Here is a 15,478-nt window from a genome sequence, read left to right on the forward strand (position 1 = left end):
TCCCTTCCTCAGACAGGGTTCACCACCCCCAAATGGCTCTGGCCTTCATGGCTGTAAGTGGAGGCTCTGGCATGATGGGGCCTCTGTAGCCACCTGTTCATGCCCTTCCTGGCCTGGGGTTCAGGCCTCACACCTAGCTGGGGTTCACTGGGCCCTGCGCAGCCAGGTTAGAAGTTCTGCTCTCTGGGGCCCTCCTCACTGCTTCCCCTCCTTGGTCTGCTGTGACCTGGGAATTTGAACAATCTCATCTTTGCCCTGTAGGCTGGCCTGATCCGTATGGAAGAGGAGGAATTCTTTATTGAGCCCCTGGAGAAAGGTCTGGCGGCGAAGGAGGCCGAACAGGGCCGTGTACACGTGGTGTATCATCGACCGACCACCTCCAGCCCCCCTCCTCTGGGGGGGCCACAGGCCCTGGACACAGGTAAGGCTGCTGCGGGTGGGAGGCTGCACGGTAGACCTTGAATGTTCCCCTGGGGGGATCCAGGCATCATTTCTGTAGGTCTGGTTCCAGGCCTGGACTGAGACCACCCTTGCTGACCACATAGCACAGTGGGGGTGCTAAAATGCTGAGTTGGGGACCTCTGCTTTGGGTGTATGTGGGCCATAAACCTGTAGGCCTGAGGCCTCCACGTGAGCGTGTATGTGCTAAGTCGCTTCAGTTGTGTTCGACTCTTTGTGACCCTATGGACTGTAGCTCACGAGGCTCCTCTGTCCATGGGATTCTCTAGGCAAGAGTACTGGAGTGGGTTGCCATGCCTTCCTCCCAGAGGATCTTCCCGACTCGGGGATTGAACCCGCATCTCTTATGTCTTTTGCATTGGCAGGTGGGATGTTTACCACTAGCTCTACCTGGGAAGTCCTGAGCAGGCAGGAAAAGCTGCCTGAGGATCTTGCCTAGTGTCAGGAAACAGGCAAGACCCAGACCAAGCCTGAGTCCTGTCTGGGAGCCTGTGCCTTGGCTCACGAACAAAGGCCCTGAGTGTTTCCTTGGCCCCGATTGAATCCTGCTCCCTCTGGGAGGCAGCCGGGGGCCAGCGGGGGAGGGGAGTGCTCTACAGAGAGCCCAAAGGTACAGCCTCGGCGACCTGTGCATACACTTGTGTGGTTTTAACTTTTGCAACTTAGAGCCAACCGCGCTCTTGGGCCCAGGAGTGAGGAGGGAGCTGCTGGGGAGGTGGTACAGCCCCTCAGAGCCCTCCCGGAGGCCAGACCTGCGACCTTTGGCCCAGAGCTCCCCAGTGTCCTCAGGGTCTCGGCTCCCTGGTTGCAGTGAGGCCAGGCTGGGTTCTGGCCATGGTCCTGGCAGGCCTCGCCATGCCCAGGCTCTGTGCCTGGCTTAGGCAGGCTGGGCTCAGCCCTGAGTTTCCAGTTGTAGATCCCTGGCTGCACTCGGTCATGGCCATGCAGGTGGCAGCAGGCTGGAGGCCCGGGTCTTGAGTTAAACTCATCTGCATGTTGACAGGAAACCCTGGAGGCCCCACTGGGCCCACCCGGCTGTGCTGTGATTAGCCAAGACACTCCCATTGCCCCCAGGCAGCCCCGCCTCATTTAATTTAGGTCTCTCTGAGTTCCCAGCTGACAGATAAATTGGGTGCAGCCTGGCAGGGCACCATTCTAATTTCAAGAAATGGTATCAGATACTTTTGCAAAGGAATTGTTCCATCAGGATGCCCAGTGCTCTGTAGAGTCGATCAATACTTGCTGCCCCTTCTTCCCAGATGATGAATTGCAAGCCGTCTGCCAACAGTAGAGGGGGTCCCCCAGGTACTGCCTTCCTGGCCTTCCCAGCTTCAGCCCCTCCTATCTTTCCTACCCTTGGGCTTCTCTGCATGGGGAGGAATGGAGAGTAACCCCATGGGGTGAGGGCAGGAGTGGAAATGGGGCAGGCGCTGTGCTTCAGATCAGGGATCAGGACCCTGGTGTTGCTCCTTGCTGGCTGGCTGCCCTTGGGCAGGTTTGGGTCTCTGGCCTCTGCTTTCTCATCTGTCCAGAGCGATTAGAAATGCCTGTGCTTCAGAGAGCTGAGGGCTGGCCACTTTGGTTTCGGTGCTTCTGGGCTGGCCTTTACTGGAAGATTCAGGGGGTTTCCTGGGTTGGCACTTAGGCTGGGTGAGGTGGAGCCTGCACAGTGAGGCTGCCAGGTGCCTGGGTCAGGCTGCTGATCCCTAAATCCATGGGCCGCTGTCTTGTGAACATGCCACCCTCCTTCCTGGCAGGGCCTTCTTTCCCAGGCTTCTGCTGGCCTTCTGACTTCTTCTCTGGAATCCTTTCCCTAACCTCATCCGCCTATCTCTGGTGAGCACTTAAACTCAGAACACAGAAAAGGGATTCCAAACTCAGTACAAGCCCCAAACCCATTGACCTTAGGAGATTCCAGGGAAGGCCAGCTGCTCGGGTCTGGCGCTGGTGCGCTGAAACGGGCCGGGGGTGCGGGGCTGTCTGGACTGAGCTCTGGACCTCAGCCCAGGGCTGTGGGTGTGTGGGCTGAAGGCCGTGGGTTGAAGGTAGCCAGAGGCTAGAGTCTGGCACCAAGCACCCTTTCCTTGGTGTCCCTGCCCAGGGTCCACGTGACCCCGTGTAGACGATGTCCACAGAGAGCACATTTCTTCTCCCTGAATGTGCCTGGTTGTTCCCCTGTGCCCAGGGTTGAGGCCCACTCACTGGCTGGAGGTGGCCCAGACACACTTTTTTGCTGTGGCTGGTCTGAGGGCCTGTGGTGACTCCAGAGAGCCCCACTCTCCGTCAGCCCCAGTCTTGTCAGGGCCCACAGTGGCAGCTGGTAGATACGTAAAAGCAATGTCCTTGTCTGAGCATGTTTGGTCCGTGCTCTTTCCTGCAAGAGGACGTGACCTACTGGGCACAGAACACCAGGGCCTCTGTGCAGAGGCTTTCAGTGTGTGTGTGTGTGTGTAAGCTAGGGGATCTTTTCTTCTCATGAATTCTGATGTGCAGTTCCAATCAAAGAAGGTAGGAGGTACTAACTGGAAGCTTCCTCCTGCCCCCACGAGGCGACTTCTTTAAGCATGTTTGAAATACCCTGGCCATTTATCAAGGACAATGGATATAATGGATCCTCTGAGAAAGGGGAAGCGGAGACACCTGTCCTGAGCCTCCTGGTCTGGGAGATTAGCATCTGCCAGTGTAAGAGTTGGAGTGGGGGTGCCTGTGGGGGTTGGTGTGGTTATGGGTGAGGGTGCCTGGGGGGGTTGGTGTGGCTGGGGTAAGGGGTTTGTTGGGGGGTCTTATATACAGCTCTTCCAGGGCATTGAGACACAGTGTCATTGCCCTGGCTTCCCTGAGCAGCCAGTGGACTTCCTGGGGTGGTCTCAGGGGCTCTCAGAGCCTCGGAGCATCCTTGTCACCAAGTCCGTGTCATGTGAGGTTAGCTACTGGCTTGCTGGCTGCCCAGGGAAATGGATGGAAAATGAAGGTTTGGGGGTGTCTTCCAGGACTCAGGCCAGGGTTGGATGTTGCCCTGGGCAGCTTAGCCCACAGCTTCAGACCCTGGAGGAGGGCACGAGGGTTGGCAAGGGACTGAAGGAGACCAGGGCGACTTTCCCCCTCACTGGCCTCACAGGTATTGCAGAAGCGTCTCTGCTGGGCTCTGCTGGGTCTGGGAGCCTGTCCGGGCCAGAAAGGCAGCGCTCCAAGGCCAGGGTGCCATTGTGGCCTTTTGGGGAGAGGGGGTTCGGGCATCTCTAGGACTTGCCTGGGTTAGACCTTTCTCCAGCACCCCAAGTCCCTTTCTCAGTCAGGGCCAGACTTGTGCCCAGGGCAGTATGTTGGGAGGTGTGCTGTGTAATGTTGGCTTCTCTGGTGTTTGCACACGTGTGCACGCGTGTGTGTTTGCATTTACACACAAGCATGGACAGAGCCTCCCTCCCAAGTTCTAGGCCCTGCCTGAGCACTGCGCTAGCTGCCATCTGTATACTCTAGGTTGCTGAGGAGTCGCCAGGGCCAGTGGGTATGGGGAATGGGGAGCCCCAGCCCAGCCTGGAAGCCCTGCTCAGAGCTCATCTGCCTGATCCTGGCATATCATGCCCCAAATCTCAGGCTGCTGGTTACCATCACCTGGGTGGCTTAAAACAGCAGTTAATTCTCTCATTCTTTTCCCTTTTCCGGGAGGGCAGAATTCAGTGTCACTGAGCTGAAGTCAGTATATTGGCAGGACTGTGTTCCTTCCCGAGGCTCTAGCGGCAGTCTGTTCCTTGCCTCTCCCAGCTTCTGGGGGCTGCCGGCATTCCTTGGCTTGTGGCTGCATCACTCCAGCCTCTATTCTCATGGTCACAGTGCCTCCTCTGCTTCTGAGTGATGTCGCCTTCCTCTTTTAAGGGTGCATGTGATTGCATTTGGGATTCACCTTGATAATCCAGGATGATCTCCACCTGTCGAGATCCATACTTCTATCATATCTGTGGAGCCCTTTTTTGGTTATATAATACTCCCAGGTTCTGGTGAGTAGGACCTGGTATCTTTGGGGACCACCATTCAATCTATTTGTTGTTGTTTAGTTGCTAAGTGGTGTCTGATTCTTGCAACTCTGGCTTCCCTATCCTTCACTCTCTCCTGGAGTTTGCTCAAATTCATGTCCATTGAGTCAGTGATGCCATGCAACCCTCTCATCTTCTATTGCACCCTTCTCCTCTTGCCCTCAATCTTTCCCAGTATCAGGGTCTCTTCCAGTGATTCAGCTCTTCACATCAAGTGTCAAAGTACTGGAGCTTCAGCTTCAGCATCAGTCCTGTAGGACGTGAGTGAGCCTCCCTTACAAGGCTGACTGTGCAGTGACCGGGGCTGCACATCTATGGAGGAGTAACCCTGCAGGCAGACTTCACTCCTTCTCAGGGGATGATGTTCAGGCACAGCCCAGCAGGACCCACGCCCCTCTTCTGCATCTGCTGGACCCTAGTGCAGTCTCAGCCGGGCCGTGGTCTGACTCTAAGACCAAGCGTACTGAGATAATAGCCTTACTGGTTGCACCAAGAAGGGCTGAACTTGGGACCCTGGGAAAGTCCCCACTGAGTGGGAAAGGTCCTTGGGTCACACACTGAGCAAGTGGTCTCACTCTGTCGGGCACATTCGCAACAAGTCCTGCCATCTCAAGACAAGGGCTGCAAACTCAGAGACCTGCAGGGCCCGACAGGCAATGCCAGTGAGGAGAGCGGCAGAGGGCAAGAAAACAAATTACACCCACCCTTGGCCCCGTTTCAATTTTCCTTCTTTTGATACAAACATGAAAGTCTCTGCTGAAATGGATACAGCAGTGACACGTGGCATTTGGCCCTGGCCTCACCGTGGGCACAGGACAGACAATAGACGTCATCCATAGGGCAGCCTGTCCTCAGCTCCCCTGACCAAGACCTGGTGGGAGTGTGGGCCCGGGGCAGCCATTGTTTTTGCTGTTAAGAGAATCCAGACATGAGAACTTTGATGTGAACTCTCCTGATTTTAAATTGTTGCTTCAGATTTCTGAAAAGCACCATATGGGCCAATAATACAATGGCCCCTATTGACCACCTGTGTTTTCAGAGACGTGGAGGTGGAAATGTCCTGTGTCCTCCTCCATGGGCTTTCTGCAGTCCCTGGGCATGGCCTTGGGACAAGGGGAGGCTGTGCACTCCTGCTGAGCTGCTAGTGGGCTGCAGAGTCTCCCACCCTGCCTTATACCCGGCCCTGGGCTGAAGGCAAAGAAGGCAGACAGCTCAGTGCCTGTGACCTTGGCGGCCTCCCTCTCAGAAACAGCTCGTGCCAAGCCTCTGCCCGCTGCTGTCAGACTGCACCATCCTCCCTGGCGGGCAGAGGAGGCAGGGTGCCCTCGGGAATGCTGTGCCCTGTTGCTGCCAAGGAAAGCCTGTGAGGAGAGCGAGGACAGGGTGCCAGCCCTGCGTGGCTTCTCCACGTGGCCGAGCGTGGCCCGCCTGCACAGTCTCCAGCAGCCCTTCCTCCCCTCCTGACCTGCTGCATATCTCTGCCCCACTTCCCTGAGCCAGAGAGTTTTCCAGACGGCTAAGGCACCAAGAGTCCCTTGGACTGCAAGGAGATCCAACCAGTCTATTCTAAAGGAGATCAGCCCTGGGATTTCTTTGGAAGGAATGATGCTAAAGCTGAAACTCCAGTACTTTGGCCACCTCATGTGAAGAGTTGACTCACTGGAAAAGACTCTGATGCTGGGAGGGATTGGGGGCAGGAAGAAAAGGGGACAACAGAGGATGAGATGGCTGGATGGCATCACTGACTCGATAGACGTGAGTCTGAGTGAACTCCGGGAGTTGGTGATGGACAGGGAGGCCTGGCGTGCTGCGATTCATGGGGTCGCAAAGAGTCAGACACGACTGAGCGACTGATCTGATCTGAAGGCACCAAGAGCACAGCTCATGATGGGCGCTCAGGGCCAGGAAGCAGAGGGCTGGAGCTGATGCTGGGAGCTCACAGGGGCTGCCCCAGCAGGGAAGGGGACTGACAGTCCTGTATTGTAACCAGCTGCTCTGGTCCAGGCTGGAGGCAGGGAGCCTAGAGCAGTGCTGCAGGGAAAGTGCGTAGCTGTCAGGACAGGACACTAGTGGGAAGTGGGCAAGGCTCCACTCGGTGCCAGCTAGGTGGCCAGGCTTACCTTGGTGATGCAGTGGGTGTGAGTCATAAGGGAGAGGGCTCAGTCAAGAATGAGACCTGGTGGAGTTGGGAGGGGGGAGTAATGCAGTAATGGAGTAGGGGATGTGGAGGGGGCACTAACTTGCTGGAAGCCCATTTGCGGAAGCTTTCTGCTCTGTAGTGGTTTATCTCCTATGGCCACTGTAACAAGTTACCACAAAGTCAGTGGCTTATGCTCTTCTGGAAGTCAGGAGTCCAAAATGAATCTCAAGGAGCTAACGTTAAGGAGTCAGCAGGGCTGGTTTCCTCTGGGGCCTCGAGAGAGGAATCCATCCCTTGCCTCTCCCAGCTTCTGGGGGCTGCCAGCATTCCTTGGCTTGTGGCTGCATCACTCCAGCCTCTGCTCTGCGGTCACGGTGACTTCTCTCTTGTCTGTTGTAAGTTTCTCCCTCTTGTAAAGACACTTGTGATTACATTGGGCTCACTGGGCTACTCCAGGAGAATTTTCTCATTTTAAGGTCTTTAGCTAAATCATGTCTGCTAAGTCTCTTTAGCCATATGAGGCTATCCTCACAGGTTCTGGGGGTTAGGATGGGACATCCTGGGGCCCATGATTCAGCCCACATGATATCAAAATGTTGAAGGCTGAGGTCCTAGCAGAAATGGAAGAGAGGTCAAGAGAGGCAGGTTTTGCACCCTGAGCCCCAGACCTGGCCAGAGTCCAGGTGCTAGGGCCCCTCTCTGTGCCACTGGTGGGAGCCTGGGGCCTGGCCCGGCGCTTTCAGGCTGGTGACTCAAGGGCGCTGCTCCTGGACTTGGCCCATGCCCTGCCCAGATGGCTCTTGCCAGCTCACTGCATTGCAGCTGAAAGTCTGGGCACCTTAGTGCTTTATGCCCAGGGCCCTCTCGGTTCTTCCTCTTCATTCTACCCTGGGCTGTGCCTATGGCCTGGGGGCCAGAGGGAACCCCAAGAGAAGTCCTGATTGTGAAACCCGAAGCAGTTGGCCTGACTCCGGGAGGCGTGTTTCAGGGCTGAGTGTATCCTTGGCAGAGGCCATGGTGCTCCCGCTGCTCTGCGGTCAGCCCCCTGGACGGCCGCTGGAGATGCCAGTGTGCTGACGTGGCCACACGCTGGGGAGGTGGGCGGGGGCTGTGCTGGGTCAGCCGAGGCCTGCTGCGATCTGGGGTCAGACTGAGGAGACTGCTGCAGAGCTGGCGGCTGAGCTGGGGTCTTTCTGACTGGGTTCTGCAGCTGGGGGGCTCTGCCCCGTGGGCTGTGAGGGCAGAGGTGGTGCCTGTAGCCCATCTCCTCCTGCAGTGGAGCCTTGCCTGGCATGCCCCCTCCTCCCAGACTCCACAGATGCAGTCTGTGACGGCACTTGGCCTGGTGGGTGCAGACAGCCCACGCGCTCAGCTCCTCTCCTGTGTCTAAGGTCTACCCTCCCTGCTTCCTCTCTTCTCCCACACTCATATGCAATCTGGTTCTGGGGCGGTGCTGGCTGGGTGAGTGTGGTCCAGGAAGGACTTGAATCTTGGCTGGAGCACTGTGAGCAGATGACGAATGTGACCCGGGGATAGTGCTCTGGGCCTTGGCCTGCCTGTGGTGCAGGGGACAGTTCTTAGAGGAGCCACCTCCGCACATCAGTAGCTGCTCCCAGCACGGAGGCCAGGGGCAGTTTGGTTAGGGGTTGAGTGTGCCTGCCTTGGCAGCTTTCCCAGCCCCATCATGTCTCAGTTTTCACATCTCTAAAATGGGTATAGTGTCGGCAGGGCCTGCTAATCCTCATCTCACCCTTGGTATGGTGCCCACTCTGAGCTTGCTGTTACGTATGCTTAAGATCATAGGCTGTCTCGGGCCCTGAGGTCCTCTCTGCCCTTGCCGCCCCATCTTTGAAGAACTCTTTTCCACAGACCCAATTCACTGATACTATTTTCTTTTTATCCCCTGGATTGTGTAGTGAATGTCCCCTAAAGAGCTTTCTGTTGGCACATGGTGACTATGCCTGGCTTCCAGGTAACACACCATCTCAGAAGCAAAGTCGTGCTCTGCTCTGGGTGCATCTGGAATTAAATTAGCAAAAGTGGTGTGTCTGGCTATCACATCAGCCATGGGCTCTGCAGACTTGCTCTTTGCTGGCCTCTAGTGAAGCAGACCGGGATGTTTCTGGGAGAGATTTGATGTCTCCAGTGGCCACTTTACATGTCTGTGATGCTTTGTGCTTCAGAGGTGTCAGCTGGCCTGCCGGGGATGAGAGTGGCTGGGCCCCGAATGTCCTGACACGGTCCCTTCACACCATGGGGCAGCTGGCAAGAGATCTGGGCTTTCTGCGTGCTGTATACGTAATGGGGGACAGAGGGACAGGTGTCCCACGATGAACCCCTGGACAGAGGCCTCTTGGTGAAGCAAAGGGGTCCAAGGACAGGGGAGAGGTGCTGGTCCCAGCATCAGGGGATCGGGCTGCAAAGACAGCTCAGGGGGAGAGGAGCCCTTCCCCAGAAGCAGTGAGGCCAGGCATAGCCCAGAAGCTTGTTGGGCCAGAGTTCCAAACTCTGCAAGTCTGTACCAGCTGGAGGGCTCTGACCAAGGCCCGTTTCCTCTCAGAATTCTCTGCGGGTTGACAAACACTTCAGCCAGCTCCAAGCCTGAAGTGTTTTCTATAAAAAAATTTCCAACTTTCCTTGACCCATTTCTCTTTCAAATTAATACCAAGCAGTGCTGTGCACTTGGCACTGAAGGAACTCTGAGCTGGGAAAAGGTCATGCAATTAGACGGAAGTCTTGGTGTCTGGCTGTCTCTCCCTCCCCCTTTATGCGTCTCCCCCTCCGTCTGGCCCTCTCGGCTGCTGTGCACACATACTCCCGCGCGCACACGTTTGGAACTTGGGCTGGATTCTCGAGTTGGGATGTTTCTTCCAGAGCTCTTGACCTGGCTCCACTGGCCTGGGCTCAGTCCTGGGGTGTGGGCTTCCCCTTGACCTGGAGCTAGGAAGGCCTCCGAGAGTGTGAGTAGAGCGCATGGGAGAGTCTGGAGGCAGAGTCCAGCTGGTGTTCCTTTCCAGGGATGTGCAGGCAGGACAGAGTTGCACACTTGGGATGAAGTCGAGGCTCAGGTGAGAGCTTGCAGGATGGCACAGGATTTGGGGAGTCTGGGGCCAGGTCCTGATGGAGGAGGTGGCCTGGGAGCTGGGCCTGCCTAGGCCTGGTCTGGACTGGAAGGGGCCAGGCTTCTAGTGATGTTCCCAGTCACTGGGGGAAGACCACAAACAACGGTGGGACTGTTGGATGGAACGTGGAGGCTAAGAACAGGCACCCTGTGCACTGCTGCAGAGTGGGGTAAAGCTGCGAGCAAAGCGAAACCCAGGAAAGGGTGAACTGAGTTGGGGGAGGGTCTCTGGGTCAGAGACAAAAGACTCGGCTGGTGGGAGGGCCCCGCCCAGGAGACTGCTCCAGTTCCTGAAACCGGAGTCAGCCCTGTGTGGCTGAGGGGCAGAAAAAGGGCCATGTGCCTGGAGGGAAGGAGTAATGGAGAGAGAGCAAGGGCAGGGCCCAGGGAGGTGGGGAGGGCTGATGGGGTTGAGTCGTGGAGGAGGTGAGGTCTTATTCTCCTGGCAGTGGGAAACCTTTGAGGACTGTCAGTGGGGAGAGTGGCTATAGGGAGGGCTGTACACAGGGGGCCCCAGGGGTCCTGATGGCCAGCGTGAGATGGCCTGGTGGATGAGCACAGGATGCTTTTGGAAGCAGGGCTCACAGGACGTGGGTGCGAGCGAGGGATCAAGGGTAGCTCCTGGGAGGATGGTGGATGGGTGTGGCGCAGCCTGGGGTGGCGAGGCTGGGCGGGGGAGAGGCAGGCCCAGTGCAGAAGGCAGAATTGGGGCCCAATCCTCAGACCTCAGAGCTGGGCCCTCCCACTGTTCCTCCCTCCCCTGGCTCAGAGGAAGGGACTTCCCAGAGGGGACAGTGCTGGCCAGAGGCCAAGCCCACTTGGCTTCCAGACTCTGGCGGTGGGGGACAGGGACCCCAGACTTGACCCCACAGATGGACAGGTTCTGGAGTGTGCTCGCGGACCCTCTTGCCCTGGGCATCAGAGGCCCTGCTCTGCAGGATGGGGTAGCTGAGCATAGTGTAAAGTCCAGGGACCCTCGGATGTGTGTGTGTCCTGGCTTTTGTGGTGAAGCAGGTCCTCCTTCCACGCCTGCTGCTTTGGAGGGGGCCCCACGCTGGGGTGCATGGAAGCTGATGCCAGTGTGCGTGATGGGCTGTGCACGCCTGCTTCTCGGGCCCTGCAGGCCGAGGTCTGCTGTCCACCCAGCCGGGCTGGAGGCAGTGCTGGCCGGCTGCTCACACAGCCGGGATGGTGGTAATGACCCTGCCCTTTGTGCAACCTCTCTTGGAATTTGACTTGGGGACCTCCTGGCCTCAGTTCTTCTCCTGTGAACAGGTATATGTTGCCAACCCCGAAAGGCATGATGGCCTGGATCCCCTCAAGCCCTGGCTCTAAGCAGGGAGAACTTGCTACATGACCAGAATAATTATGGGATCCAAGGGCAACAGATACACGGTCCTGGGCACAGCCAGGCTGCTTTCCCACCTCGGCTCCCAGAGTCACCATGTCCTCCCCAGCATAAGGGCTTTGCTGGTGGATCTTTTGCTGATCCCTGGTGGCTCAGCTGGTAAAGAATCCGCCTGCAATGCGGGAGACCTGGGTTTGATCGCTAGGTGGGGAATATTCGCTGGAGAAGGAATGGGCTACCCATTCCAGTATTCTTGGGCTTCCCTTGTGGCTCCGCTGGTAAAGAATCTGCCTGCAATGCACGAGACCTGGGTTCAATCCCTGGGTCAGGAAGATCCCCTGGAGAAGAAAATAGAACCCACTCCAGTATTCTTTCTTGGAGAATTCCATGGACAGAGGAGCCTGGTGGGCTGTAGTCTGTGGGGTCACAAAGAGTCAGATATGACTGAGTGACTAACACTTTCACTTCGCTTCACAGTGAAGCAGTGTTGCTTTCTGCTTTAATTTGTGTGGCTTTGATGGTCGGCAAGGACGAATGATCTCCCTGAGTTTGATCACTTTGTATGTCTCCCCTACCTGTTTAAGTCCTTTGTCCGTTCATCTCCCGGGGTCTTTTATATTGGGATAAGCCCTTTATCTACTTTAGATATCGACTTTCTGTCATGGTTGATACAGGCCTTTTCCCCAGGCTGCAGTTCCCTTTACCTTTTCGTTACATTAGTTTTTGTTGCACAAAAGCCCGTTTTTCTGTAGCCCAGCCTGTGGGTGATTCTCTTCCTCCCCTCTGAGCCGGTTGGTGGTCTGGAGATGTGTGCCTTCATTGAGGGCCTGTGTGAGGATAGGTGCTTGCATCTGTGTGTTATTTAATCTGCACGGCGGCCCCGGGGGCAGGCAGAGAACAGGGCCCAGAGAACACTGCCGGCTGAGAGTCCTGGGCAGAGGAGAGCATCGTGCCGGTGGGGCTCCCTGTGCAGGGGTCCCCGGAGCGCTGCAGGCGCGTCAGCTCGTGGATTCCTGTAATGACTCCGTGAGCTTGGCTGCTCTTGTCCTTATGCTCACTTTGTAGATGAGGAAACTGAGGCACTGACTCTCACAGCTCATGAGTGGTAGAGCCACAGCTGAAGCCAGGCCGTTCACTCCTGCCTGGGCAGGGAGGAGCTTCCCGGGCCCCGCCTGAAGGCTGGCCAGCTTTGGGACACCTGGGGCTTTCCTAGCGCTGAGGCTCGGCCTACGGGATGCAGAAACTGAGGCACGGAGAGGGTGAGTAAGGGGGTGTCTCAGGTCATTTAGTATAGCAGCTGTGGGGAGAATCTCTGACTTGCTGTGAAACCCCCAGCACTGGGGGGAGCATCTGGCACGTAGCTGGTGCTTCAGTATCCGTGAACTTGGTGCCCGGAGGCCTGGCCACACGTCCCTCATTCCTGAGGACGCTGCTGTCCTTGGCAGACTTTTGAGGGCTCGTCGCTGAAGGAAGCCCACTTTTGTTATTGCCACTTTTGTTGATACCCCTGGCTTTGGGTTTCTGTGAAGGTGGGGCCTTGCTGGGGCCTTGGGCTCCTGGGATGTTGAGTGGTGTTTCCTCACTGTGGCAGTGGGGAGATGGGGCCGGCCACAGTGCCCAGGGGCCAGGGGGAGGTGGCAGTGGGGAGATGGAGCAGGCCACAGCGCCCAGGGACCAGGGGAGGCCACCTCACTGGGCCCGGCACACGCTGGCTACCATTCAGAGACTGTGCTGCTGTCTTTCAGCATGTGCCCTGTGGACACCATATCCCAGGCACTCATTTGTTCAATTCATTCAGCTGATAAATTTACTTACGGCCTGCACAGGGCCGGGCACTGGCTAGGTTCTGGAACCCTGGGAAGCAGACAGACACAGCACCCCCAAGCCCAGGGTCATACATGTGATACACGTGTGCCATGCATGGTGAACAGGTGGGATGCAGTGGGAGACGCCACACAGTCAGCATACAGGAACTGGGGGCTGGCGTTGAGATCTGGATGTGGATTGCAGTTCACTAGGAAAGGAGGGGTCGGGGGAGCAGGGGCGAGTGTCCTTAGGGGAGTGGTCTTGGCCTGTCTGGGGGTCCAGGAGGAAGGACCAGTGAAGACTGAGGGTCTGAGGGGCAGATCGTGGCGGGCTCTCTTGGTGTGGGGGTTGGAGGGAGGGTGATTTGCTCTGCTGTAAGTAGAGAAGGAGTATGGCCTAGTTACTGTAGAGGTGGGTGAGAGGGGAAGACTCAGGGAGCCAGGAGAGGCTGCTGCCATGAGGCTGGAGAGACTGTGGCCTGGGCACGCTGGCCCTGGTGGTGAAGAGGGGCTGCTGTTGTTCATTGGCTCAGTCACGTCCGACTCTTTGTAACATGATGGACTGCAGCATGCCAGGCCTCCCTGCCCTTCACAATCTCCTGGAGTTTGTTCAAACTCACGTCCATTGAGTCAGTGATGCCATCCAACCATCTAGTCCTCTGCGTCCTCTTCTTTTCCCATCTTCAATCTTCCCCAGCATCAGGATTTTTTTCCAATGAGTCAGCTCTTCACATCAGGTGGCCAAAGTATTGGAGTTTCAGCTTCATCATCAGTCCTTCCAATGAATATTCAGGGTTGATTTCCTTTAGGACTGAGTAGTTTGATCTCCTTGCAATCCAAGGGACTCTCAAGCATTTTCTCTAGCACGATACGAAAGCCTCAGTTCTTTGGCACTCCACCTTCTTTGTGATCCAACTCTCACGTCCATACACGACTACTGGAAAAAGCATAGCTTTGACTGTATGGACCTTTGTCGGTAAAGTGGAAGAGGGAGGAATGGCCAGATGCAATATGGAGCAATAGAGCAGCGAGGATCTTGGGGGTCCTGTTAGGTGGTCCCCATGGTGATCAGAGAGGGGTGCTGCCCACTGGGCAGAACCACATTCCCATCCAGGCTGGCAGCATCCTCCCAGGGTCAGGGAGGAGCAGAACCACAGCTCCCAGCTGCGCCCTCTCGTCTCTGCCTCTTCCCTACTCTGCCTGCAGAATCTTTGCTGAGGTGCAGGCCCGGGAAGGTCTTTGTATGTTTGGACTTTTTTATTTTTATTTTTTATTTTTTAAGGCTTCTATCCAGATCTCTCCAAACTCACCTTTGGGACAAGTGAAAAATGCTATCTGTGGATTCCTGGCTGAGGAGAAATGCTGACTCGGTGTGGGGGTTTCTTTGCCCAACTGCCTCTATGGGGTTGTTCCAAGGGCCAGATAACCGTCTTTATTCTTAGTGCTTTGATAGTTCATGGGCCAGTGGCCGGGCTGGCCAGGCGTATGGGGACAAGTAGGCTTTGGCAGGTGATGGAGTTGGGAGAACAAGGAGCTGGAGCACCAGGCCAGTCTGCTGATGTCCCACAGGATGAGGGACCAAGGGCTGTTGTGGGATCCCCAGAGCCTCCAGGCACAGACCTCTAGTGGCCCATGGGGAGTGGTCTCTAGGGGTCTCAAGTTGGCTGAAGTGCAGTACAGATTGGGTCATGAGCCAAGGGCTCTGGTTAGGGACAAGGGGGTGCTCACTCCCACCCACCAACCTATAAAGCCTCAGTTGTGGGCAACCACAGGCTGGAGTGCGGGCACCATGGGCCCAGTGACCAGGCTCAGGAGGGGCGGGCTGAGTGGTCAGTGACACGGACCCCGTACAGGCCAGGGCCGCAAGGATGGGGGTTCACCGCCCTGCCACCTTGCGCAGAGCCTGGGGTCAGGTGTCTGGAGAGAGTGTGTTTCTGCTGGAGTCTTCCACGCCAGTGTTGCTAGGGTGCGGGCCAATGTGGAGTCAGTTACAGGAGGGCCGCTGGTTTCTCAGGAGTAGCCGGAAATTGTGATTTTATGTAAAACCTTTTCATTTCAAAATGTTGGCAAGCTGATTCAAAATTTTCAAAAGCTGTGTGTGAAGCACGCAGGCCCCTGGCAGCAGCAGCAGAGGCTCGAGGGTCCTAGGATAGCTTCAGTGCCGGGGACCCCAGCCCCTGGGAACCTGGCAGCAGCCGGGCCAAGCTCTCCATGTGGCTGGTAATGCTGCGGAGCTGAGATGCACTGAAGAGGAATTTTTATTTTCCTTTTGAGAATATCGCGAGAGACCTTTCCAGCAGTTCTGTTTCTGTGAGATCTGCTGTCATCGTGGTCGTGTTTTTCTTGGAGGCCAGTGGCGAAGCCCATCTGCAGAGCATTAGCGGGGCGGGCGTGTGGCTGGGAAGGCTCCATCCAGGCCTCCAGACGGAGCCTGGGGTGGGGGGTGGGGAGGGAAGGGCGTTTGGTTGGGATCAATCTGCAGACCCCTGGAGACGGGCCCCTGCCACAGCGCTAGGGCCACCGCCCGCATGGCCAGGCCTGAGGGCTGAGGGGATGGACCTCTGCCCTGTGCAG

General features: G+C 56.7%; 1 protein-coding gene across 1 annotated transcript in view; it reads left to right on the forward strand.

The window, feature by feature from the left end:
* ADAMTS2 (ADAM metallopeptidase with thrombospondin type 1 motif, 2) overlaps positions 1 to 15,478 on the forward strand; it is a gene marked incomplete at its 5' end in the record, with an annotated part of 244,363 nt that overhangs the window by 76,025 nt on the left and 152,860 nt on the right. Inside the window, one exon of the mRNA XM_010831012.1 lies at positions 262 to 421. Coding sequence (XP_010829314.1) covers positions 262 to 421 — 160 coding nt within the window. The remainder of the gene's footprint in view (positions 1 to 261; positions 422 to 15,478) is intronic.

The sequence above is a fragment of the Bison bison genome, unplaced genomic scaffold (genome assembly GCF_000754665.1).
Source record: "Bison bison bison isolate TAMUID 2011002044 unplaced genomic scaffold, Bison_UMD1.0 scf7180017864519, whole genome shotgun sequence".
Classification (NCBI taxonomy): domain Eukaryota; kingdom Metazoa; phylum Chordata; class Mammalia; order Artiodactyla; family Bovidae; genus Bison; species Bison bison.